Source organism: Myxocyprinus asiaticus, chromosome 34 (assembly GCF_019703515.2).
Source record: "Myxocyprinus asiaticus isolate MX2 ecotype Aquarium Trade chromosome 34, UBuf_Myxa_2, whole genome shotgun sequence".
NCBI lineage: Eukaryota > Metazoa > Chordata > Actinopteri > Cypriniformes > Catostomidae > Myxocyprinus > Myxocyprinus asiaticus.
Genome location: NC_059377.1, coordinates 39,580,836 through 39,605,894, shown reverse-complemented (window position 1 = coordinate 39,605,894; position 25,059 = coordinate 39,580,836). Strand labels below are relative to the sequence as shown.

General features: G+C 38.2%; 1 protein-coding gene across 3 annotated transcripts in view; it reads left to right on the top strand.

Annotated features, from left to right (window-relative positions):
• LOC127425128 (trafficking protein particle complex subunit 9-like) overlaps nucleotides 1-25,059 on the top strand; it is a 290,373-nt gene that overhangs the window by 27,914 nt on the left and 237,400 nt on the right. For all 3 annotated transcript variants that reach the window (XM_051670795.1, XM_051670794.1, XM_051670793.1), the window contains 2 exons: nucleotides 13,698-13,824; nucleotides 23,495-23,640. In XM_051670795.1, the coding sequence (XP_051526755.1) occupies nucleotides 13,698-13,824; nucleotides 23,495-23,640 (273 nt within the window). The remainder of the gene's footprint in view (nucleotides 1-13,697; nucleotides 13,825-23,494; nucleotides 23,641-25,059) is intronic.

The window sequence follows — 25,059 nt, the reverse complement described above, 5'->3', positions numbered from 1 at the left end:
CACTATTATTATTGTGAATATACAATTTTAATGATAATTACAATAATAATGTTTCAGCAATATCTCATGAAGAGCGCTGTTGTACTGAATAAACGTTTTATTAATGTTTTAATTTATATTGTGATGCCCTGTTGTGTAGCACTTTATTTGATAAAAAAATAAATAAGAGTGTGTCCAATAGCACATTTTCCATTTTTGCTGTGGTGTCGGAATTGGTATCGAGAATCGTGAAATTTTGGTATGCGACAACCCTAATAGAGACTGACTTTAAAGCTTAAAGTGTCGTTAAAAAATGCATGTCGCCATATTTGATTTGATTTTATTTAATTTAAGAGTGAATCACGACTTCAACTTGAGTCTGTTTATCATACAAAGTTATCGTTTGAATTAACACTAATTCATGTAGCAGACGCTTTTATTCAAAGTGACATAAAAATTAGGAATACAGCTAAAGAGATTCACCCTAAGGTTCAGCGAAGTACAAGTAGAAAGGATGGAGAGAGACGGTGGTGAAAGAACAGCTATTTTTTTTAAAGAAGAAGAAAGAAGACCGTTCATGCATTAGAAGGACTGGGTCAAGTGCTCACGGAAAGATGTGTCTTTAGGTGTTTGGGAGCGGGGTATGCACTGAGAAGACCTGGAATATGACACACGAGTCACATGAACTACTTTTATGACACTTTCAGGTCCATTTTATAGTTTTGGGTGAACTATTTATATAGAAAAATGTCATAAAGTGCATTTTATTTTGTATTACAGCTGAACATCCAAGTTGATCCAATCAGATCCTGACTGATAAAACGAAGCCTCGCCAAACATTATTCCCCACAGAAAATTCAGTTGTTCTTGAAAATGACACAGTACGCATGTTAAAATGTGTCACAAATGCCGTTTCATGTTGTTTTTAAGAACTTCACTATACAATATTTTCCAAGTTTTCACAGTTCATTGTCAGGAGGAAATGGAGAGCATGTAGCTAAACATGTCGTGAAAACAAAGCAAAGTTTTCAGATGATTAGCGTTTTGTCAAGTTTTATTTGCCAAAACTCGCGTGTCAGCAGGGGTTGTGTTGTCTGCATGGAGCAGTGTGAAAGAAGCTATTTTAGGTATGTGTTCGGCTGCTATTTTTGAAGAGATTCTGGAAGACGAATCAAGAGTGCCAAATAAAGAGCTTCATTTAGAGAGCTGCCACGGAACGGAGGAACATACTTGTGAAATTCACGCCAAATAAAAGGTGTAAATTGCAACACAGAGTTTCATTTTCAGCTCAGCTCTGATGTTGGTGGTGTTAATATAGTTTTATTTAGAAGTTAGTAGCACATTTTGTGAATGGATATGTCCAAACCACCTGATGAGACTTTACCTGCGGGAAACTCTGTGGATTTGGATTCTATAGAGACACTATTAAAGGGATAGTTCACCCAAAAATTAAACTCACACTCATGCCATCCCAGATGTGTATGAATTTCTTCTGCTGAACACAAAGATTTTTAGAAAAATATTTCAGCTCTGTAGGTCCATGCAATGCAAGTGAATGTTGGCCAGAACTTTGAAGGTCTAAAGGCTGCATAAAAGCAATCCATACAACTCCAGTGGTTAAATCAATGTCTTCAGAAGTGATATGATTAGTGTGGGCGAGAAACCGATACAAATTTAAGTCCTTTTTTTTACTATAAATCTCCACTTTCACTTTTACATTCTTCTTTTGTTTTTGGCGATTCACATTCTTTGTGCATATTGCCAACTACTGGGCAGGGAGGCGTATTTACAGTTGAAGTCAGCATTTTTTACCCGCTCCACAGATTTCATATTAGCAAACTATAGTTTTGGCAAGTCGTTTAGGACATCTACTTTGTGCAAGACAAAGTCATTTTTCCAACAATTGTTTACAGACAGATTGTGTCACTTTTAATTGACTATATCACAATTCCAGTGGGTCAGAAGTTTACATACACTAAGTTAACTGTGCCTTTAAGCTGCTTGGACAATTCCAGAAGATGATGTCAAGCCTTTAGACAATTAGTTTCTGATAGGAGGTGTACTGAATTAGAGGTGTACCTGTGGATGTATTTTAAGGCCTATCTTCAAACTCAGTGCCTCTTTGCTTGACATCATGGTGGAATCAAAAGAAATCAGCCAAGACCTCAGAAATAAAATTGTGGACCTCCACAAGTCTGGTTCATCTTTGGGAGCAATTTCCAAACACCTGAAGGTACCACGTTCATCTGAACAAACAGTAGTACGCAAGTATAAACACCATGGGACCATCACACCACTCAGGGAGAAGACGCATTCTGTCTCCTAGAGATAAACGTAGTTTGGTGTGAAAAGTGCAAATCAATCCCAGAACAACAGCAAAGGACCTTGTGAAGATGCTGGAGGAAACGGGTAGACAAGAATCTATATCCACAGTAAAACGAGTCCTATATATCGATATAACCTGAAAGGCTGCTCAGCAAGGAAGAAGCCACTGCTCCAAAACTACCATTAAAAAATGCCAGACTACAGTTTGCAAGTGCACATGGGGACAAAGATCTTACTTTTTGGAGAAATGTCCTCTGGTCTAATGAAACAAACGTTGAACTGTTTGGCCATAATGACCATCATTATGTTTGGAGGAAAAAGGTTGAGGATTGCAAGCCAAAGAACACCATCCCAACTGTGAAGCATGGGGGCAGCAGCATAATGTTGTTGTGGTGATTTGCTGCAGGAGGGACACTAGTGCACTTCACAGAATAGGTGGCATCATGAGGAAGGAAAATTATGTGGATATATTGAAGCAACATCTCAAAACATCAGCCAGGAAGTTAAAGCTCGGTCGCAAATGGGTCTTCCAAATGGACAATGACCCCAAGCATACCTCCAAAGTTGTGGCAAAATGGCTTAAGATCAAGAAAATCAAGGTATTGGAGTGGCCAACACAAAGCCCTGACTTCAGTCTGATAGACAATATGTGGGCAGAACTGAAAAAGCGTGTGCAAGTAAGGAGGCCTACAACCTGACACAGTTACACCAGTTTTGTCTGGAGGAATGGGCCAAAATTCCAGCAACTTATTGTGAGAAACTTGTGGAAGGCAACCCAAAACGTTTGAACCAAGTTAAACAATTTAAAGGCAATGCTACCAAATACTAACAAAGTGTATGCAAACTTCTTACCACTGGGAATGTGATGAAAGAAATAAAACTGAAATAAATCATTCCTTCTACTATTATTGTGACATTTCACATTCTTAAAATAATGTAGTGATCCTAACTGACCTAAGACAGGGAATGTTTTCTATGATTAAATGTCAGGAATTGTGAAAAACTGAGTTTAAATGTGGCGGAGGACGAATCTCAGTTGCATCCTCGTCTGAGACTGTCAATTCGCACATCTTATCATGTGGCTTGTTGAGCACGTTACCGCGGAGATGTAGCGTGTGTGGAGGCTCATGCTATTCTCCGCAGCATCCACGCAAAACTCACCACGCGCCTCACCGAGAGCGAGAACCACATTTATAGCGACCACGAGGAGGTTAACCCAACGTGACTCTACCCACCCTAGCAACCGGGCCAATTGGTTTGTTAGGAAGCCTGACTGGAGTCACTCAGCAAGCCCTGGATTCGAACTTGTGACTCCAGGTGTGTTAGTCAGCGTCTTTACTTGCTGAGCTACCCAGGCCCCCCATTGGCTGTACTTTTAAAACCATGTGTATTTTAATGTTTAGAAACTGGCCCCATTCACTTCCATTGCAAGTGCCTTACTGTATCTGCGATTTTTGATTTGTTTTTAAACTTAAAAGGTATCTGTGGTAAACAGCATTATTCCACAAATGCTTTCGATTGAGCTTAACTTGTATTGAACCCAGACCATGAAAATGTCACATTGTGAAAAATCATAAAGGGTGGTGAAAATTGGCTTTTTTTTTTTTTTTTTTTTTTTTTTTTTTTTTTTTTTTACAAAACATAATTTCTTATTTCTTTCTTTTGATATTGGGGTGAAAAATGACCTGGACATTTTCTTGACAGGTTTTGTAAGATTCACCGATATGCTCTCAGATACACAGTCTATGAGAATGTTTGTATGTGTGAAAGGATTAGAGTGTAGTCCCATCTATGTATTGAATAAAACACTTAGCCTGGTTGGTCTCTGTGGCACTGCGCTAATTTCACTCTTATACAGCTTTAAATAAACACTTTCTCAACCTTTACAGCACTGTTAACACACACACACACGCATACAAGCAACACACTCTCCAAATCACTCTCATGGCAAAAATATGAACACACTCACATATGCACCTCTCTAAACAACCTTTCTCTCGCTTTTGAGCTCTTGCTAAAAGCACTCTTGTTCCTGAAATATTAAGAGCAGCTCTTGGGAGAAGGACAGAGAGATAGATGGAGAGAGAGAACTTTGTGACAAAAACAGGGACAGGTAATTTTAAACGGTTTTCAGGAATGATGTAACTGGTTAAAATATTGTGAATTTTTTGTAGCGTTTGTTAAGGCAAGCATGACTGTTACGATTGCTCATTACTATTGTTCACATCCCTATCCCTTCATATTGAATTTTGAAGCAATGCCCTTGCAACCACTCAGAACACCCTATAGCAGGGGTTCTCGAACTTAAGTCAGTCCCCCATTAAAATGGATAACTTTGAAGCCCGTCTCTCGAGACAGCTTACCTGATGTGTTGTTCGCCAGAGACGTCACCCTCAACTAACTAATTTTCAAATGACGCCGCACTTTAAGCCTGATTTATATTTTGGAAGAAGCCAAACTTTTTTTCTCTTGGGCGAACAAATGCACCCTCGGCGAATGAAGCTGCTGTTTATCCTTACACATCAGGTAAGCTGTCTCAAGAGACGGGCTTCAGAGTTATCCATTCTAATGACAGTAACCTACCTGTAGGTAACAACTCCTCAGCTGGCATGCCCAATTGTAAATAAAAAGTGTCATGTCCAACCCACACCCACAAATAATTTTAACCAATCATCAGCGCTCTTTGACCAGCCGAGTTCTCTTGGGTCAAGAATTTCAAAGATGTACGCGAACAGGAGAAATCTTACCCAACGAACACCTTGGCGTTACTAAAAAAAAAAAACGTCACTGCACTTCGGCATCATTTTTTGTGAACCAAGTGAAGCCTGTTCGCCCAGTAAGTATAAAATAGCCTTAAGTATAAACGCCAACTTCGTTCGCCAAGGGTGCATTTGTTCGCCCAAGAGAAAAAAGTTCGGCTTCTTCCAGAATATAAACCAGGCTTAAAGGGGACCTATTATGCAAAATTCACTTTTACATGGTGTTTGAACATAAATGTGAGTCGGCAGTGTGTGTACACAACCACCCTACAATGTTAAAAGTCCACCCACTCCTCTTTCTTATATTTCTATTAATCAAAAACAGTGTCTCAAAATGACTGGTTTTCGTATCCGCTCTAAAGTGACGTCACTTTAGAGCAGACCACTGGTGACGGACTCCACCCTATTATCATAGATCCTCCCCTGAGTGATCGACACACATTCCGCCATTTTTTTCCGTGCTGGAGCAGCTACAGTGAGAAGAATAATGTCTCAACTTTGTAAGCGTCATAAGTGTTCTGTTGTTGGCTATAAAAGTGAACATAAGAGTCTTCATGTACTCCGGCATCAGAGCCACCGAAGAAGCAATGGACAAGTTTTGTTTTTGAAGAAAATGTGCCTCAAAACATACCAGAATTCGTGTATGTTTGTGCACATCATTTTACACCGGACTGCTTTGTGAATGAGGGTCAATATAAAGCAGGATTTTCCAAAAAATTGACTCTCAAGCATGGATCAGTACCAACTGTTCGTGGTCCAGCTTTATATCCTGAAGATGTAAGTATCGCACTTTATATTTTGTGAATGTTTGCAAATCGCCTTTCCGAATGTGCTTGTTAGCTGATTCCATGGCTAATGCAGCTAAAGTTACCATTGTCTCTGATTGTATTCACGGAGACCAGAGCTATGTCGTTATAGCTTGTTTGCACATGACGTCACGTCACTGCGTTGCTGTGGCGTGAAATGCAGATGGAGGGCAGGAAGTGATTTTCTACATAAGAAGCACTATCACAAACTCAAAATGCCTATGTTTTGCGTCGTTTACGGTTGCTCATACGTACAGTATATGGCTGAACTCCGGTATTTATGGTGTCAGTCATATTGGTTCTGATTTGTTGTTGCTATAGTATCCGAAGCACTAGCTGTAAAGGCACAGCCCTCTTCCGGAAAGGAATCTAAAACAGTGTGTTTTTGATTCCACCCAAAAAGAGGTATTTACAACATGGTATAATAAATGATCTGTGAGCTGAAACTTCAGAGACACATTCTGGAGACACCTGAGACTTATATTACATCTTGTAAAAAGGGGCATAATAGGTCTCCTTTAAGGCAACGCTCTTGCAACCACCCAGAACACCCGAGAAATCACAGAGAAACGCCCTTGTAACCACCCTAGGAACCACATAATCGCACTCTTGCAACCACCCAAATGTTGTTTTGGGAGCTTTTATTTTTATACCAATTACAGTTTTTTCTTCCTCATATATTCGTAATTTTTTTTCTACAGCATTCTGTCTTCTAAAATCTTTCCCTTGAAAGAAGGGTCGAAACCTTTCATTTGACACTAAATTAACCAGTGTATCAAGTTAGTGACCCTCATGTCGTTGCTTTTAAGTGTGCAAATATGTGCAAAGTCGGTATTTATACCTTGATCAGAAGGCGTGCAATTACGTTGAGCAGTCATTTTGAACATTTTCCTTCACTGGCTTTTTCCTTTGCTTTCCAAAATGTTGAGATTATCCGTAGAAACAACCCCTCCCTACCGCATCAAAAAAAGGTGGATGGCATTATGTGGACCTTAGCGATGGACCGTAGTGACGCCCAATCTATTCTTCCTCACTGCACTGCAGTAAACAGCAATTTTCTGAGTCACTTGTCAGTTTACCGCATCTCTCCAGCTCTGGTGGCTCTCAATTTAGGGGACACTTTTTTTTTATCCTCACATTCTAGCTCTCCGATTAAGAACTGTGCAGATGTTTTTGCAATTTTAGTTCCTTGCCTGCAATCGGTAATTTCATTGCAGTTGACTTCAGCATCCCTCCCCGCCTCGCTGATAAATTATTCATCATTTATATGACAGTCATCTGTGCTTATATGCCGTCAGCAGCCCTCGAATCAACCTGAACGGAGAAGTTAATCTCTTCTGACAGCTCCAGGCTTTTTCCTCGCTCAGTCATGTTTTTAGATTTTTTTTTTTTTTTTTGTCGAATCGATGACATTTTCGCATTATGCAACACATTCACTCACTCTCTTTACTCACAATAGTCTTTCTCTCTCTATCGTGTCCCATCAAAAAACCTCTAGCAAAATGTTCTGGGAGGAAGAAAATGGTTGATTCTTTAGAAAGTGAAATCAGAGAACTATCTTCAGTCTGAAGATATGTTTTTTCTGCAGTTTGCTTTGATCACTGAAATGTAGTGTTGTGTGTTTGTTTATTCAGTAACAGTCAGGGGCGAATTCACTAAACAGCTGCACCACTTTTATGCACGCAATAACCTGCGTCTTATTCACTAACCAACTGCAATGTAATTTATGCCGGCTCAGTTAGCACTGAAATATCGTCGTGTCTTGTGTATTTAAATTAAGTCGTTGTCTTTCCATTCCAACACGCCTCCTTTCTACGTAAATTAGGCTCATTATAGATTGTGATTTATTCACAAAACTCTGTGCTATTTGCTCTGCGCAGTAAACATTGCCCTAATATAGTCTGAGGAAAGCAGGTGGTAAAATATATATTTTTTTTTTTCAAAATAAATGTATTTGAATGATTATGGCAGCAGTAATTAACCCTACTATGGTATTGGAAAATGACACCTCCCTTTGGTATTCACAGTCATTTTTGAGCAGAAGGGTCAGATGTGTAACCCTTTTTTTTATGATGATCAATACAATTACGCATTTCTTTTGGGATTTTATGCTGTATGATTTTATTTACATGTACATTTCTAAGTTTTACCATTAACTTACCATTAAACCTACACTTTAAGATGAAACATGAAGAAAATATGAGAATGTGACATAAATTGGAGGCAGATTGCTGCCGTCTGGTGAACAGAATATAAATAATATGACTTGAAAACCATGTCATGCCAGTAACAGCCAGTAGATCTACTGTGTAGTCTGATGGCTTGTTGTAACCTAATTTAATATTTTATCACAAGATATGCATTTACATATCTTAACAGTACTGTCCAAAAGTCTTAGGCATATAAGATGTTTCACAAAAACATTTGTCTTAAGATGGTTATTTATATTTTCAGCTTTAGTGTGTCAATAGGAAATATAAATGTTAGACTCCCAAACATTACTTTTGTAAATAGAAATGAATAGAATAGAAGAACAGGGAGCCCTACAACAGATGTCATGGCCACCACAAAGCCCCCCACTGAACATTGAGTCAGTCTGAGATTACATAAAGACACAGAAGCAATTGAGACAGCCTAAATAGACAGAAGAACTGTGGCGAATTCTCCAAGAAGCTTGGAACATCCTATCTGCCAACAACCAAGAAAGACTGTGTCCAGGTGTACCTAGGAGAATTGGTGCTGTTTTAAAGGCAAAGGTGGTCACAACAAATATTGATTTAGCTTTTTATGTAAACTGGACTTTGTATGACATTAATTGATAAATGAAAACTATTTATGGCATTATTTTTGAAGACATCCTCCCTATGCAACATTTTTCACAAGTGCCTAAAACTTTTGCACAGTACTTAGACATTATATTTAGACATTATCAAACTATAATTTGTCAAAGTTTGGCATTTTAAAATGGTTTTGAAGTGATAGTTTTTGCAGTTAATGTCATTATGCTTGTCATCAAACATGACCATGGTGTTACAAAAAGACGACACAGAATAAGCATTTTTCTACCAATAATTTATTTTAAATAGAAAAATGTAATAACTCAAACTAAATGCATAATAATGTCAAGAAAATGAACATCAAGAAACAAATGAACTGCAAAATTCTGAAAATTCAATTATAGTATTAAACAAGAATCAGAGTAAACATTTTGCAATTTTAAACTTTTATAGTAAAAATTTAATTTGCAGACGTGTGTGTGTGTGTGTGTGTTTGTGTATGTCAGATTTCTGTCATCAGCTGGTTAACAACATATGACTTGTAATGCCAACAGTGACCAAAAGATGGCTGTAGAGCTTCACTTATTAATGCCCTGTATATGTGTGTTCTACATTGCGACTGAAAGCTCTGTGTTATAGTCTCACCAGTTCATTTTTGTGTGTGTGTAAGTATGTTTTTGTGTGGGTGTGTATGTTTTGCACTGAGGACGTTTTAGAGTCTCACCCTGTAATTTCTGTCTCTTTTTTTTTTTTTCTGCATTGTGGCTGATTTTTTTATTGTATTTGACAGATAAAAAAAAAATTGCTTTTTTTGGAAATGCGTCGCATTATTGAAGTGAAATGGGTCGTGAATGCTGTTTCATTTAAAAAGTTTAAAGGTGCACTCAGACAAATGTTTTTGTTGCGCAAACACCTAGTGGCATAGATGCAGACTTCAAACTTCAAAACCAAAGTTTTCAGTTAATGATACCATTGTAAAAAAATGTGCTATTCATTGTTAGCCATGAATAGTTAAATGCGCAATTAAAGTGTTCAGTTACAGTGGATTATTGAGATAAAGCAAGTAATATTTGGCTGGTCACATGATCTCAATATGGCGACGCTCATGAATGTGCACCCAGCACCATGTGTAGAATAAAGTAGCTTTTTATCCAAGACTGACTAGTGAGTCTTCATCTCATGTAAGTGTACATCATTTTAAACACTTTTCCAAAAATACTATTCTACTAATACTTTTTTGTTTCTGCATAAACGTTTAGCAATTAGCAAAAAAAATTACTGAGTGCACTTTTAAAGGTTACTTATAGTAAGTGTATTGAACAGGCCTTCACATAACATTGATAAGCAATGAAGTATTTGGCATGCAAGGAAGTCTTGGTAAACAATTAACAGTTCTTTCACCCAATTAATTTATTTCAAATACAGGCCAAAATAAAAACCTTGAATAAATAACATGTCAGTTCCTTTTGTTGAAGTTTTGGATTTATGCAAAGAACTAAGAAATGAAGTATTATGAAACGTTGGAGGAGAGCACATTTTAATACCATTTTAAAAACTCTGCTGAACTCTGCATTAGTTTTATAGACATGATTAATATGTACTCCGCTGTATCATTTGATTTTTCATTTCACAGACAATGAGGCAAAATAAAGCCTGAGCCAAACAGTCCATTAACAAATATATCTCTCCTGTTGACTAGTTACAAGATGAAGAGACACATTAATGCAACAGCAGAGTTCACCCTAAAATGAAAATTCATGTTGTTTCAAACCCATATGACTATCTTTCTTTTGTGGAAACATAATAGGAAGATTTAGGCAGAATGTTAGACTCCATCACGTCACTTTCAATGTATGGTAAAAAGATGCTATGAAAGTGAATGGTGACTGAGGCTAACATTCTGCCTAACATCTCCTTTTGTGTTCCACGGAATTAAGGAAGTCATACAGGTTTGGAACAACATGAGGGTGAATAAATGATGACAGAAATGTAATTTGATTGAGTTATCCAACACATCAAGTGCTGTGGTTTGAGATTATCTGTAGACAGATCACCCCTCATGAGCATCATTTATAAAGAGACATATTCACACAGAGACTTTCTCTCAATCATGTTTACACTATAGAGTCCATTAGTAAGAATATGAATGGCTACGATGGCGACTGGCCTGGTGTTTTTAATCTAATGGGCTTTCATGTTTTCATTCCTCTTATCAATATCATCTCTTCAAACGAGAGAAAGACGGAAAGAAATCTTTGCTTTCTGTGTTGTGGTGTTTTGATAAAGGAAAAACGTTTGCAGAGTAGACTGGCTTAAACAGCAATGCATTTAACTGTAATGCATAAATGTGAAATATTACCAAGTACATTTTTCGGTGGGAAATAAAATAGGGAGGGATTATATCCATTCTGATTTGATTTGATTGTGAAAAGTGGTCTATTTCAGTTTCGTCAATGTTGAGCTATGATGTCATTGATTAATATTATTTTTCCCGCCTGCATGGCCTTAGTTACATAGTTATTTTGAAGGCAGAAAATATTGAAGATGGATGACAGTTTAGTAATTTTGACACATGACAAAAAATAGGCTACACTGAAAGAAATGATGATATGGTGAAATAAATATCGCAGAAAATATTAAGTACTTTCTACATTGAATAAGGTAGTTTATGCGTGAACTTGAAATTATGAAGTATTCTACATTTGGACTCAATTCGAGCCTGTAAAAATGAATGCTCTAACTAATAAGTAGATATTATTGATGATTGTTTGTTATCTTTACAATGCGTCATCACATCATATATTCGCTAACTTGAGTAAATTTCATGGGTAAATAAAATGAAATTTTACGTAACTTTCTGAAGCTGGTGTTTGCAGCATGCACCGGGCTTGAATAATTAATGGCTAAAGTTTATTTAAACCGTTTTTATTGTTGAAAATGTGAAATGCATGTACATCAGATTTGTGAGTAAAAGTCATTGCATTAACTGAAATGTTTAAGTTAAATTTACTTGGTCACTTAAACCAATATTATGTCATGAAGCTAAGTACATTTTACTTAATTTTATACAATTAAAATTTACTCAGAAAACTGTGCAAAAACGTGCAAAATAAAAATTAAGTCAATTTTACTATTCCTTTTTTATTCAGTGCATACGTAGTTTGAATTGGGAAAAAATAAGTCTAATACTTTTTGCTTCCAGTATCCACCTAACCAGACAAATATCGAAAAAGCATTAATTTTGGCCAGTATTTTGGGGGGGGGGGGGATTTTCTCCCCAGTTTGGAATGCCCAATTCCCAATGCGCTCTAAGTCCTCGTGGTGGCGTAGTGACTCGCCTCAATCCGGGTGGCGGAGGACGAATCTCAGTTGCCTCCGCATCTGAGACCGTCAATCCGTGCATCTTATCACGTGGCTTGTTGAGCGCGTTACCGTGGATACCTAGCACGTGCGGAGGCTCACGCACAACTCACCATGCACCCCACCGAGAGCGAGAACCACATTATAGTGACCACGAGGAGGTTAACCCAACGTGACTCTACCCAGCCTAGCAACTGGGCCAATCGTTTGCTTAGGAAGCCTGACTGGATTCAATCAGCACACCCTGGATTCGAACTTGTGACTCCAGGTGTGTTAGTCAGCGTCTTTACTTGCTGAGCTACCCAGGCCCCCCCAATTTTGGACAGTACTGATAAATTGTGCATCTGTATTCGTGTAGTGTACCACGGATCCTTTCCGAGCATTTGGATCCAAATCTAACTGCACCAGGATCATTGGTTTTATCGGAAAGGCTGTGGGGTGTAAATTGATGGCCGAGTGATGCCGTAAACATTTTTATAGACAGCGCAGTAAGTCAGTACGATGCTCACCTGTGGAAACAAAGCTTAAAATAGACCCGATCGTTAGCCATGCACGTCTCCCCACATGATGTACTGATGCTGACATTATTTGCCTTGTTAAATTTATATCTCACCGTGGGCTAGAGGCCTATGAGAGAGGATTATGGGTAATTTCTCCCTCGAGGCTCTTGGCTCAATTTAGGTACATTGATCTAATGATTTATGTGCTGTGGGGTTGGGGTGTGGGGTGGAGGAACGCTTGGTAACACATTTTTTTTGACTGCTGTATGTTTTACCCCTCCCGTCATGTTCTTAATCTTAATCTTGAATTTGGTAAAATGCATTAGGATTCTTCTCAACATTAAATAACGAATACATTTTTATGACACTTGTTTATATTTATGCAATGTCAGAGTGTTTTGGGTTATTAATAGGGCATTTCTAGGGTGTTGCTATGTGGTTGCTAAGGCAATACTAAATGGTCGCCTACTGGGCCAAGTCAAAAGAGACCATCCCCATCCACCTTTTCAATGATATCTTTGGGAATTTTTGCAAGTATTCTAAACTAATTACTCTAAATGAAGGGTTTACTCTATATCTTCTGTAGAAAGAATCTTTCCACCATTGATATATAGGTGGTGCTCTTTCCAGATGAAATGTTATTTTAAAAAGCTTGTATTGAGTGTGAAAAAATTAGCCTCTGGCAATGTTCATGATTATAATTAAAAGGAAGTTGTTTGGAATTTTCTCCAAAACAGAAGGTTTAAAGGGATAGTTCACCCAAAAATTAAAATTCTGTTGTGAAATTTAAAATTGTAAAATTATGTTTCTGACACTGTTTTTTTTTTTTGTGACCAACAGGGGTGGACTGGGAAGAGAAATCGGCCAGGGATTTTACATAGAAACTGGCCCAAAAGTTTTTTTTGGTGGGGGGTGGTGTCGCTGTCCTTTTTTCTGCATATCTCTGCCCCCTTGTGGCCCGTTCTGCATAACGCGGCGGCTCATTTCAGCTTATCGCGGCCCATTCGGCCCGTTTCGCGGCCGGCCCGGTTCTCCCAATGGCCAGTCGGCCCCAAAGTGTGTCGGCCCACCGGGAAAATGCCCGGTATGCCAGATTACCAATCCAGCCCTGGTGACCAAGCACAAAACTACATGACCTAAAGATTCTGCTCTCACTCCAATACACATTTTCTCCTTTCCCTCTTCACACAGAGAAAAAAGAAGTGACCCAGAGTTTAGAGAACTACACGTCAAAGTGTCCGGGTGGAATGGAGGTGATTAACCTTCCTGATGGACTCGCACTTCCTCCTGTTCCATTCACCAAGCTGCCTATCGTCAGGTGAGAGATCTCACGACCCACATTGTTTTAATGAGGCAACATAATATCCTTCTGTAGCCTTTTATTTTTCCGCAAAAGTCCACTTATAATGTAATGACAAGGTTGATTGTGCCAAAACCAGTCCGAAATTGTTTTTACCACCATTCTTTAAAGCTTTTTAGCCAATAAACTGTTAGAAAACTGTTAAAAATGAATAAATAAAAAAAAAATGTAAAATCATTTGCAGATTTTATTTCATTTATACCTCCCATATTAAACATTTTAATGGGAAGCCAAAAAACTTCTTTTATCCTTTCATCTGCCCCATGGAAGTTACTGGTCTTCATTGTGCATCGAGCAGGAAGGCCTATAAACATGTTTAACAGATACATTTCATAATCCCACCATTGAGTAAAGCTTAATATATTCACTTGATTAAAGTCTCACTCCCAGTGCTTTTCTCTGAAGGGTTTGCATTTTTATTTTTATTGTTGAAGAATTTTAAACTTTTGCTTCATTTATTCTTAAAGGGATATTTAATTGTAGAAGTTTAGACGAGTTGTGTTTCTCCTGACATCTATCTCCCTGTCCGCATGTCGTTAACATGCAATATCTCACTCGCTCACGCGCTGTCTTCTGCCAGATTTTAAACAGAGGCGTAATTTAGGCATTTTTTTTTAAGTTCCATGGAGAAATAATAACATTGTCTCACAAGAGAGATAGCTGTCTTATAAGAAAGAGTAAATGTCAGTGCTGAACCCAGAGATTTTGTTGCTTTGGCAACAGTTTAAGCTCTAAAGGCGAATTGTTTCTAAATGCAGTTCTGAGAGTTCTCTTATTCTGGTTTAGCTGGAGTTTTTTTTTAACCCATTGGCAAATAGTTTTCTCTTGTTTTAAGCATAAACCCAACCACATTTTTTTTTTTTTTTAAAACAAGATTTTAATAAAAATAAATTACGGATGTTTAGATATTTTTACCAGAAAATAATACACAAAATATTGTTGGCACAGTATTGTTGTATTGAGACATAATATCTGAATCTAGATACAGAAAGGATATAAACAGAACTGAAGAGTGTCAAAAGCTGGTCAAATGTTAAATGCAGCTAAGGCTGTCATGATAATGAAATTTAGCTGACGATTAATTTTCAGAAAGGGTATATCATTTCCTTTAAGGCTTTAAAAACTTGAATGAATGACATGAAGAATAATATAAATATTACAATATTTAATTACATTTAAACTATTGTTTTTGGAACCTAGCCAACATATTATATTATATTATATTATATTATATTATATTTAGTGCTGTCAGTCAATGAAATGTTTTAATCACGATTAATTGCATAATTTTTTGTAGTTAATCGCAATTAATCGCATATTTTGAAAGTGCTGAAATTTGACACTATATATACAGATTTTCTTGTCAGAATACATTTATTTTCATCTTAAGAAAGAAAAGAAACAATATTTAACAAAATAAATTTGTTTGTTTTTCTTTTTTTTTCTTTTTTTTTTTTTTTATCCCCTTTTTCTCCCAATTTGGAATGCCCAATTCCCACTACTTAGTAGGTCCTCGTGGTGGCGCGGTTACTCACCTCAATCCGGGTGGCGGACGACAAGTCTCAGTTTCCTCCGCTTCTGAGACCGTCAATCCGCGCATCTTATCACGTGGCTCGCTGTGCATGACACCGTGGAGACTCACATCATGTGGAGGCTCATGCTACTCTCTGCGATCCACGCACAACTTACCACGCACTCCATTGAGAATGAGAACCACTAATCGCAACCACGAGGAGGTTACCCCATGTGACTCTACCCTCCCTAGCAACCGGGACAATTTGGTTGCTTAAGAGACCTGGCTGGAGCCACTCAGCACACCCTGGATTCAAAGTCACGACTCCAGGGGTGGTAGTCAGCGTTAATACTCGCTGAGCTACCCAGGCCCAATATAATTATTTTAACATTTTCCAAACAAAGCCTTCCATAGTCTAAAGAAAGAAATGCCCAAATATATCACCAATTCAAGTAACATTAAACATTTCCCAAAATCTAAGTGCGAGTTTGACTAATTGAAAGAACTAGTTTCCTCATCGGTTGCATATTCATTGAAATGTGCATTAAATCTCTTAAACTCTCATCCTCTGCAATATTAATCTACGGGTAGACTGTAGCTATCCATTTCCTACAGCAATCGTGAAGCTGCGTTCATGATTCACGTCAGAGTGCAGCTTTAAACTTGAAAAAACATGAAAAGTACTTGCAGATAAAAAGTCTCATTCAGCATTTTGGTGATAGTTAAGATTTGGTAATTAAAATGTGCCATATATCTGGGCTTGTTTTGTACATCAAATAGCGATGAGAGCTTCTTTCTCCATCATTTTATCACTGGGAAGCACTGTCAGAGATTCTTTTATTTTTTGAGATTACAACCTGCGTGGCTCTATCACAGGAGTGTGTTACGACAGTACCGCCCATAGAATGTCTATGGGACCGCCGCGTTATGCCATATAATGCTTAAATTGTAGGCTGGTAGAAGGGCTCTGCCGCTGTCTGTTTGTGGTGTGTGCATCAGTGTAATGACTCCGGGCGGAGACATTACAAAGGTTCCGCCCTTCACACCAGTGCTGATTCTGTATTAACGGTGTAAGATTGTCACAAAAATTATCTGCATCACTTCCGGGAAAGTCAAAGAACTCTGCGAGAACCAATGTCATAAAACTCTCACACAGAGGAGCATCTCCACCTGAGAAAACACACCCCACTGATTGGGGACCATAAAACGCAAATCACACTCACATCTGCTCTCTCTCTCTCACCTTAGGTCACTTTAAGGACACTAAAAACTAAGTTATGACTTATCCTGTTCTGTAATGTAAAAGGTTTTCTGATCATACATGTTTGGTATCATTCAAGAGGTCTCAGTGCAACTGGTAAAACGGTCTCATTCCCTTTCAGCAAAGTCAAATCACAAGTAAGATTTAAGAACTTAATAAAATACAGTATTCTATCCGGGGCATGCCCCTCTCAAGTCTCACACAGAGACCAGATGCTGTATGCAGATTAGGTGTATTCTTTGTAAACATCAAACAACCTACTCAATCAAAGGTTGACTACATCTCCCTAAATTGTTAACCAAATCCTAAATAACATCAAACACACACATCTGAAATAACAATGGAATCGTTTGGTACTTAAGGAAGGATGGCAGAGAAGCTCGGGGAATCTGTAAATCAGATCTCCCACGCTTCGTCGTTTGCATGTAGTTTTTTCTCTATCAGGTATTTCTTATTATTGATAAATGTTTGAAGGAATCTGTAAATCAGATCTCCCATGCTTCGTCGTTTGCATGTAGTTTTTTCACTACCAGGTAATTGCAATTTGTATTTCTTATGTTTGGTAAATGTTTGAATGGAATACAACTTTAATTATATTATTATGCTTGGTTCACTGATAGCTTTGAGTTTGATTTATTATTTTAATTGGATTGTTTGAATGTATTACTATTACCTGGTAAATAAATTGTTATTATGATTCATTCTGAAGGACCGTTTTCTAGTATATTTCTTGTTAACTACAAATCTATGGTCAGAGTTGGCTTAATTAAGCTACTTCAGAAGTAACCCATTAGTTAAGTATGTAAGAGGCTAAATGGTAAACCGAGAATCTATAATAGACCTTAGCCAAGTAGAATTAAATGGGAATACTCAATGTAGGACCGAGAACCTGTAAAACAGGACTTAATTGACTGGGGCTAAACGGTAAACCGAGAATCTATAATAGAACTTAGCCAAATAAGACTAAACGGATAAAGCCGAGAACCTATAAGGACTTAGTCTAAAACGTACTAATATCTGAAACTGATGAATTTGTAGTTAAAGGACCTGTGTCTGACCAGCACAGGACCCAAATAACATTGAAATAACAAATGCAGTCTAGAAGAGAGAATTACTAAAATTCAGAGCATAGATACATCAACGAGGTTTTTCATAACTGGAGTCAGATGAAATAAAGAAAAGAATTAATGATAAGATTAATAAAAAATATGGAACTCAAATCAAATAATCAAAGTATTATTTAATGTCGCGCACGATAAGACAGAACACGCAGGAGACCTTCAACCACGCCATTGGATACCGTCCTTGGGCCAGTGGGTGACTTCCCCCTTACAATGGTAAATGCGTTAATCGCGATTAAGAAAAATGAACAAGTTAAACTTTTTTAATTAATCAGATGAACGGACTCAAGATGGCTCCGCTTGCGTTGCGTTGCGAGCTCCGACACAACATAGCAATGTTTTGTTTGTTTTGTTCACAGTTCTTATGTTTTTTGCCTTGGATGTTGTCTGCCTTATTGTCTACGACAGACAAACACTTTTGGACATTGGTTCAGCGATCTCACACCGAAAACCGGACTTCAATTTCCTCAATGCCGACCCGCTGTTTACAAACACGCAAGCGGAGCCCTTTGTCTGGGCAGCACGGCAGCAGAAACGCAGGAGATAAAGGGGAAACAGAGCCGGCGTTCTCATCAGAGTAAGACGCCGCGCAAATCGACCCCCGCTACCCACTATTCTACTGGCAAATGTTCAGTCTCTGGATAACAAGCTCTGAGAGCTGAAAGCGCAGATCTCTTTCCAACGAGAGACGAGGGATTACTGCTGCATTATCTGCCTAACAGAAACTTGGATGTCTGCGGAGATTCCAGACTCAGCCATTGAACCCGTGGGGTTCTCCGTGCACCGAGCGGACAGAGCGAAAGACCTCTCCTGGTGTGATCAGAGGAACGTACATTCTATCAAGTCTTTCTGTTCTCCTGATCTGGAATTTCTTATGCTTCTGTGTCGACCATTCTGGCTACCGAGGGAATTCACAGCGGTCATTATCACTGCTGTGTACATCCCCCCACAAGCCGACACAGACCGGGCACTCGAGGAACTGTATGGGAGTATAAGTGAGCAGGAAACCGCGCACCCTGAGGCCGCGTTCATTGTGACCGGGGACTTTAATAAAGCCAGTTTAAAAACAGTCGCACCAAAATATCACCAGCACATTAGTTTCAACACACGAGGGGACCGGGTTTTGGACCATTGCTACTCTCCGTTCCAGGATAGCTACAAATCCCTCCCCCACCCACCATTTGGCAAATTGGACCACTCTTCCATTCTGCTTCTGCCTGCTTACAGGCAGAAATTGAAACAGGAAGCACCCACCCTCAGAACGATCCAGTGCTGGTCGGACCAATCAGATTCTACGCTACAGGACTGTTTTGATCACACGGACTGGGAGATGTTCCGGTCCGCCTCTGATGACGACATCGAGCTTTACGCTGATAGCGTAATGTGTTTCATCAGAACGTGCGTAGAGGAAGTGATTCCGACCAGGACAATACGGATCTATCCGAATCAGAAGCCATGGATTACTAGCGATGTTCGTGCGGCACTTAATGTGCGGACCTCCGCTTTTAATTCCGGGAACACGGAGGAGCATAAACAAGCCAGTTATGCCCTCCGAATCAGAACTGCAAAACGCCAGTACAGGAGCAAGATTGAAGGACAGTTTAACACCACCAACTCTAGAAGCATGTGGCAGGGAATTAACATCATCACGGACTTTAAAGGGAATAAAAACTCCGCCATGAACACCGCTGCCTCTCTACCGGATGAGCTAAATACTTTTTATGCTCGTTTCGTTTCGGCTGAAGCTACAGAGGTTAGTTCACTCTCCGTCTCTGTAGCGGATGTAACCCGATCCTTCCGACGGGTGAATATCCGCAAAGCCGCGGGCCCAGACGGCATTCCGGGCCGCGTCATCAGAGCGTGCGCAAACCAGCTGGCTGGTGTTTTTACGGATATTTTCAACCTTTCCCTCTCTTTGTCTGTAGTCCCCACATGCTTTAAAACATCCACCATTGTGCCTGTACGAAAGCAATCAAAAATAACTTGTTTAAATGACTGGCGTCCTGTTGCTCTGACCCCCATCATCAGCAAATGTTTTGAGAGACTAATCAGAGATTACATCTGCTCTGTATTGCCACTCAATCTTGACCCGCTGCAGTTTTCTTACCGCAACAACCGCTCCACTGATGATGCCATTGCATCTACAATACACACTGCTCTCTCCCACCTGGAAAAAAAGAACACTTATTTGAGAATGCTGTTTGTAGACTACAGCTCAGCATTCAACACCATAGTGCCCTCCAAGCTAGATGAGAAACTCCGGGTTCTGGGCTTAAATAGCTCGCCGTGCAGCTGGATCCTGGACTTCCTGTCAAGCAGACGCCAGGTGGTTAGAATAGGCAGCAACATCTCCTCACCACTAACCCTCAACACTGGAGCCCCGCAGGGCTGTGTTCTCAGCCCACTACTGTATTCCTTGTACACACATGACTGTGTGGCAACATATAACTCCAATGCCATCATTAAGTTTGCTGATGACACGACGGTGGTAGGTCTGATCACTGACAATGATGAAACAGCCTACAGAGAGGAGGTGCACACTCTGACACACTCTGACTGGTGTCAGGAGCACAACCTCTCCCTCAACGTCAGTAAGACAAAGGAGCTTGTGGTGGACTTCAGAAGAAAAGACAGAGAACACAGTCCCATCACCATCAATGGAGCACCAGTGGAGAGAGTCAGCAGCTTCAGGACCCGCACCAGCCGACTCCATGACAGCTTCTTCCCCCAAGCAATCAGACTTCTGAACTCTTGATCTCCCACGATCAAAATACATCAGCACTGCACTTTATTACCCTTACTCTTATATCTCACACCGGACTGTCATAAATTATATTATTATTATTATATTATGTTCTCTCTTAACAACGGACTATCAACCGACAGCCTGAATGTCAATACAGTACAATACTGTACATTCTATATATATATATAGTATCTATATAGTAAAAAACCCCCCCAAAAAAACAAAAACAGCGTATTGTATACTGTACAGTGTATGTTATTATTTGTATATTGTTGAGTATAATTATGTGTATAACAGATGTTTAAATTGTAAATTGTGTATATGGCTGTGTGACAATAAAGTGATTTGATTTGACATGCGTTAACGCGTTAATTCTGACAGCTCTAATTATATTATAGTATATTATATTGTATTGTATTTAGGGCTGTCGATTTAACACATTAATTCAGTGTGATTAATTATATAAAAAATAAAGCTTTAAAAAAAAAGTATTCATGTCCCCGGACCGTGATAAGAAATATTCCTTCCATATGAGCAATTCAAGCTTGAAGTACCACTTGTTTTCTCCACCGACAGCAGACAAAACAAGATGAAAACACGTTCTTGCATTCAAACACAGCTTGATGGTGTGCAAATATGAATGCAGGGATCTTAAGATGTGTTTTTCCAAGTTTCAAACTATATTTAACTTGACACAGCGACCTAAAAACTCTGTTTATGACGTGACACAAACGAGATGTTCCAAAAGCGTGTGACACAGGTGTACATTGGCACGTCCTTAGAAAAGCCCTCATAATAAATCTGTCTCAGACTGACTGACGAATTCAGTTGCAAAATGGATTGTGTGACCTGTAGGCCAGTTATAGGCAGATGACATAAGTTATGGAAATAAACATATATTGCATGCTAAAGCCACTTTTTGAATTGTCTTTTTGGTAACACTTTACAATAAGGTTGTATTCGTTAATATTAGTTAATGCATAAGGTATCATGAACAAACAATTAACAATATATTTTTTACAGCATTTATTAATATTTGTTAATAAAATTACAATTGTTGATTGTTAGTTTATGTTAGTTCATAGTGAATTAACTAATGTTAACAAACACAACTTTTGATTTGAGAAATGTATTAGTATATGATGAAATTAACATTAACTAATATTAATATTAAAAGATGTAAAAGTATTGTTCATTGTTAGTTCATGTTAAATAATGTTGTTAACTAATGTTAACAAATAGAACCTTATTGTAAAATGTTACCATCTTTAATGCTTTACTCGTGTGCCACAATGATGTAATGCATTTTAATTATCTATATTATTATTTTTTATAATATACAGTACTGTGCAAAAGTCTTAAAGGCTTATAAGATGCTTCACAAAAGCATTTGTATTTAGATGGTTATTTATATCTTCAGCTTTAGTGTGTCGATTGGAAATATAAATGTTAGACTCCCAAACAGTACTTTTGCAAATAGAAATGAATAGAATAGAAGAACAGGGAGCCCTGCAACAGATGTCATGGCCCCTACAAAGCCCCTCACTGAACATTGAGTCAGTCTGAGATTACAAAAAGAGACAGAAGCAATTGAGACTAAATAGATAGAAGAACTGTGGTGAAGCTTGGAACATCCTATCTGCCAACAACCAAGAGAAACTGTGTCCAGGTGTATCTAGGAGAATTGGTGCTGTTTTAAAGGCAAAGGTGGTCACACCAAATATTGATTTAGATGTTTTTATGTTTACTGGACATTGCATGACCTTAATTAATAAATGAAAACTATTTATTTCATTATTTTTGAAGACATCCTCACTATGCAACATTTTTCACAAGTGCCTAAAACTTTTGCACAGTACTGTATATTTGATATAATGATTTAAATATAACTATTTATAAGTATTTAATAATTATTTATTGAATTATTGTTATTTGAGGGGCTTTCTAAGCAAATATTTATACAGTATATGCGATCAATTGCGATTAATTCGATTAATTAATCGGCATACCATGTAATTAATTTGATTAAAAATGTTAATCGATTGACAACCCTAATTATATTATATTGTGTTGTATTGTATTAATTAAAGTTTGCAGTAGTAAAATATATCTGTCCCAAAATATTCACTTTCACATGTTATTTTAAGACTCTTCAGTTAAACCCACGACTCCTTATTTTGCATGAAGGAAGATCTTTGATACTCTGTGTTCCTTCATTCTATAATCTCCACTGAAATGGAGTAAACGAGTGTCTCTGTGTGTTATTAATACTGCATGTATGAGCCCCAATGACCAAGAACATTTGACTTTACACAAACATTAGATGAAAGTGAAACCCAGAGCTCTTTATGTTCTCTTAAAATCCTTGTTTATATTTTTGTGGGTGTTTGGTGTGAACCTCCACAGACATAAATTCCCATTTGGACAGTAAAATGTGACTGGAATTTGACATGCACAATAATCGCGGATATCTCAAATAACCGAGGTTAGATCAAATAACCACGATCAGACAATTATTAAATAATCGCGACAGGTCTACACTCAATTTAGAAACCCAGAAATTAATTTAAAATGCACAGAAACTTATGTTAGTATATTTCCGGAAACTACTTTTTTTGTTTTGTTTAATCATGTTGGTAAAATAAATTCTTGGTAAAGAAAAATGTGCTAAATAAAGCTGAGAGTACTGCATTCTATCGGTAGTATTATCGAATCAACCTAAATATATAATAAACAAACCCATTATAGGCAAAGGATTGTGTAGAATTTTAAAAGATGGCTGTGCGAGTTCTGTGGAACTCTGCTGAGCTTTTCTATGAAATTCTACAGAGATTATTGCATAATTTCGGACTTTCACGAATGCATGTTTTTTTTTATATTTGCAGTTTCCCGTGACAACTTGTCACTCACAATCAGTAGACAAACTCAAGTCCCTGTGGCTGTGCCTTAGGGCTAACTCTTTTTTTCTTTGTCATTGATCTTTCTAGATCCGTATCTCTGCTTAACCTGCCGGTGAGTCTGCGTCCTCATAAGGTCAAAGGACTTCTGGGACAGGGGATGTCCACCGCCAGTCCATTCATCTACTCGCCAATCACAATGCACAGCAGAGGAGATGAGCACTCCAAGAAGATCGGTACGTCAACAAAGGGATAGTTCAACCCAAATGAAAATATGTCATCATTTACTCACCCTCATGTAGTTCCAAACATATTACTTTCTTTTCTCGTGGAACACAAAATGAGATATTTCCATGGAAGATAGAAAGCCATACAGGTTTGGATACATACATATGCACATTTGTTGAATTCGTGGACTGTATCTAATGGTCTACTTGAGTATAACTTTTTTGAATTCTATTGTTTTGTTGCACATTTTTTGGGGTGTATTTTTGGATCTTCGGGCCCTGAGGAACTGGCAGGAATCTTATGAAGACAGATGGCCATTCACAGTGAGGTTGCCCCGACTTTTCAAACAAATCATGTTGTATAAGTGTCAGATGGCTGTTTCCAGCCTGTCTTATTTTGTTCTGCCAAAACCCACCAACGTCTGCTGCGTACGCCCAGTATTTTTTTTGTTTGTTAGTTTTTTTTATCCGCTATCCCTTGAACACTTTGGTACTCCCAACGGTCCCGATTTCGCTCTCGATTACGTATGTGTGGTTAGTCAGCCACTTCTGTGTGGTTGTGATTTGTCACAGGTGGGCGGGTGCATCGACACTGGTGGACACTTTCATGAAGATTTGCATCTTTCTGTTGTTGAGCCGAGGTTTAGAGTTGCCTCAATTTCCACAAGCACCTAGACCTCAAGCGGAGAAAGAGTGTGTTCCCAAGAGGAGTTGAGGGAGAGAAAGAATAACTACAATTAAAAACAGATGCATCCTGGTATTTTACATAATTGCAGTGGCCTCAAAGTACATTTAAGACACACTTTAAAATGTCTGAATGTCTTTTGCATTAAATGACAAAATATTAAACCAAGTGATATCTTCCAACAAACAGTGCAAAAGCTTTTCTTGAGCTAACTGCATGTTTTTTTGCTCACAGGTGTGCTAGCAGAGTAACCACGGGTGTAGTACATCACATTAAATATGGACATGTTTCATTAACATTTTAAACCAGAAAAGTGTCCAAATACTTTAAAGTCTTGAATTTGAACAGTCTATTTATTGTTTTATCATTTAAAGTCTTACAATCATGTTTTTTTTGTGAAATGTTTTGCTTGAGAAGTGCGTTTGTGCTATCTTTCTATATAAAAATGCCACTTGGTTTGATATTTTGCTATCAAATGCAATGCCATTCAGATATTTTTAAGTGTGGTTTCAAGGAATATTCCGGGTTCAATACAAGTTAAGCTTAATCAGCAGCATTTGTGGCATAATGTTGATTACCACAAAAATAATTTTGACTCCTCATGCCTCCTTTTCTTTATAAAAAGCTAAAATCTGGGTTACAGTCACACACTAACAATGGAAGTGAATGAGGGTGAATTTTTTAACATTAAGATACTCACTGTTTCAAAAGTATAGCTACAAGACATAAAGTATATTCATGTA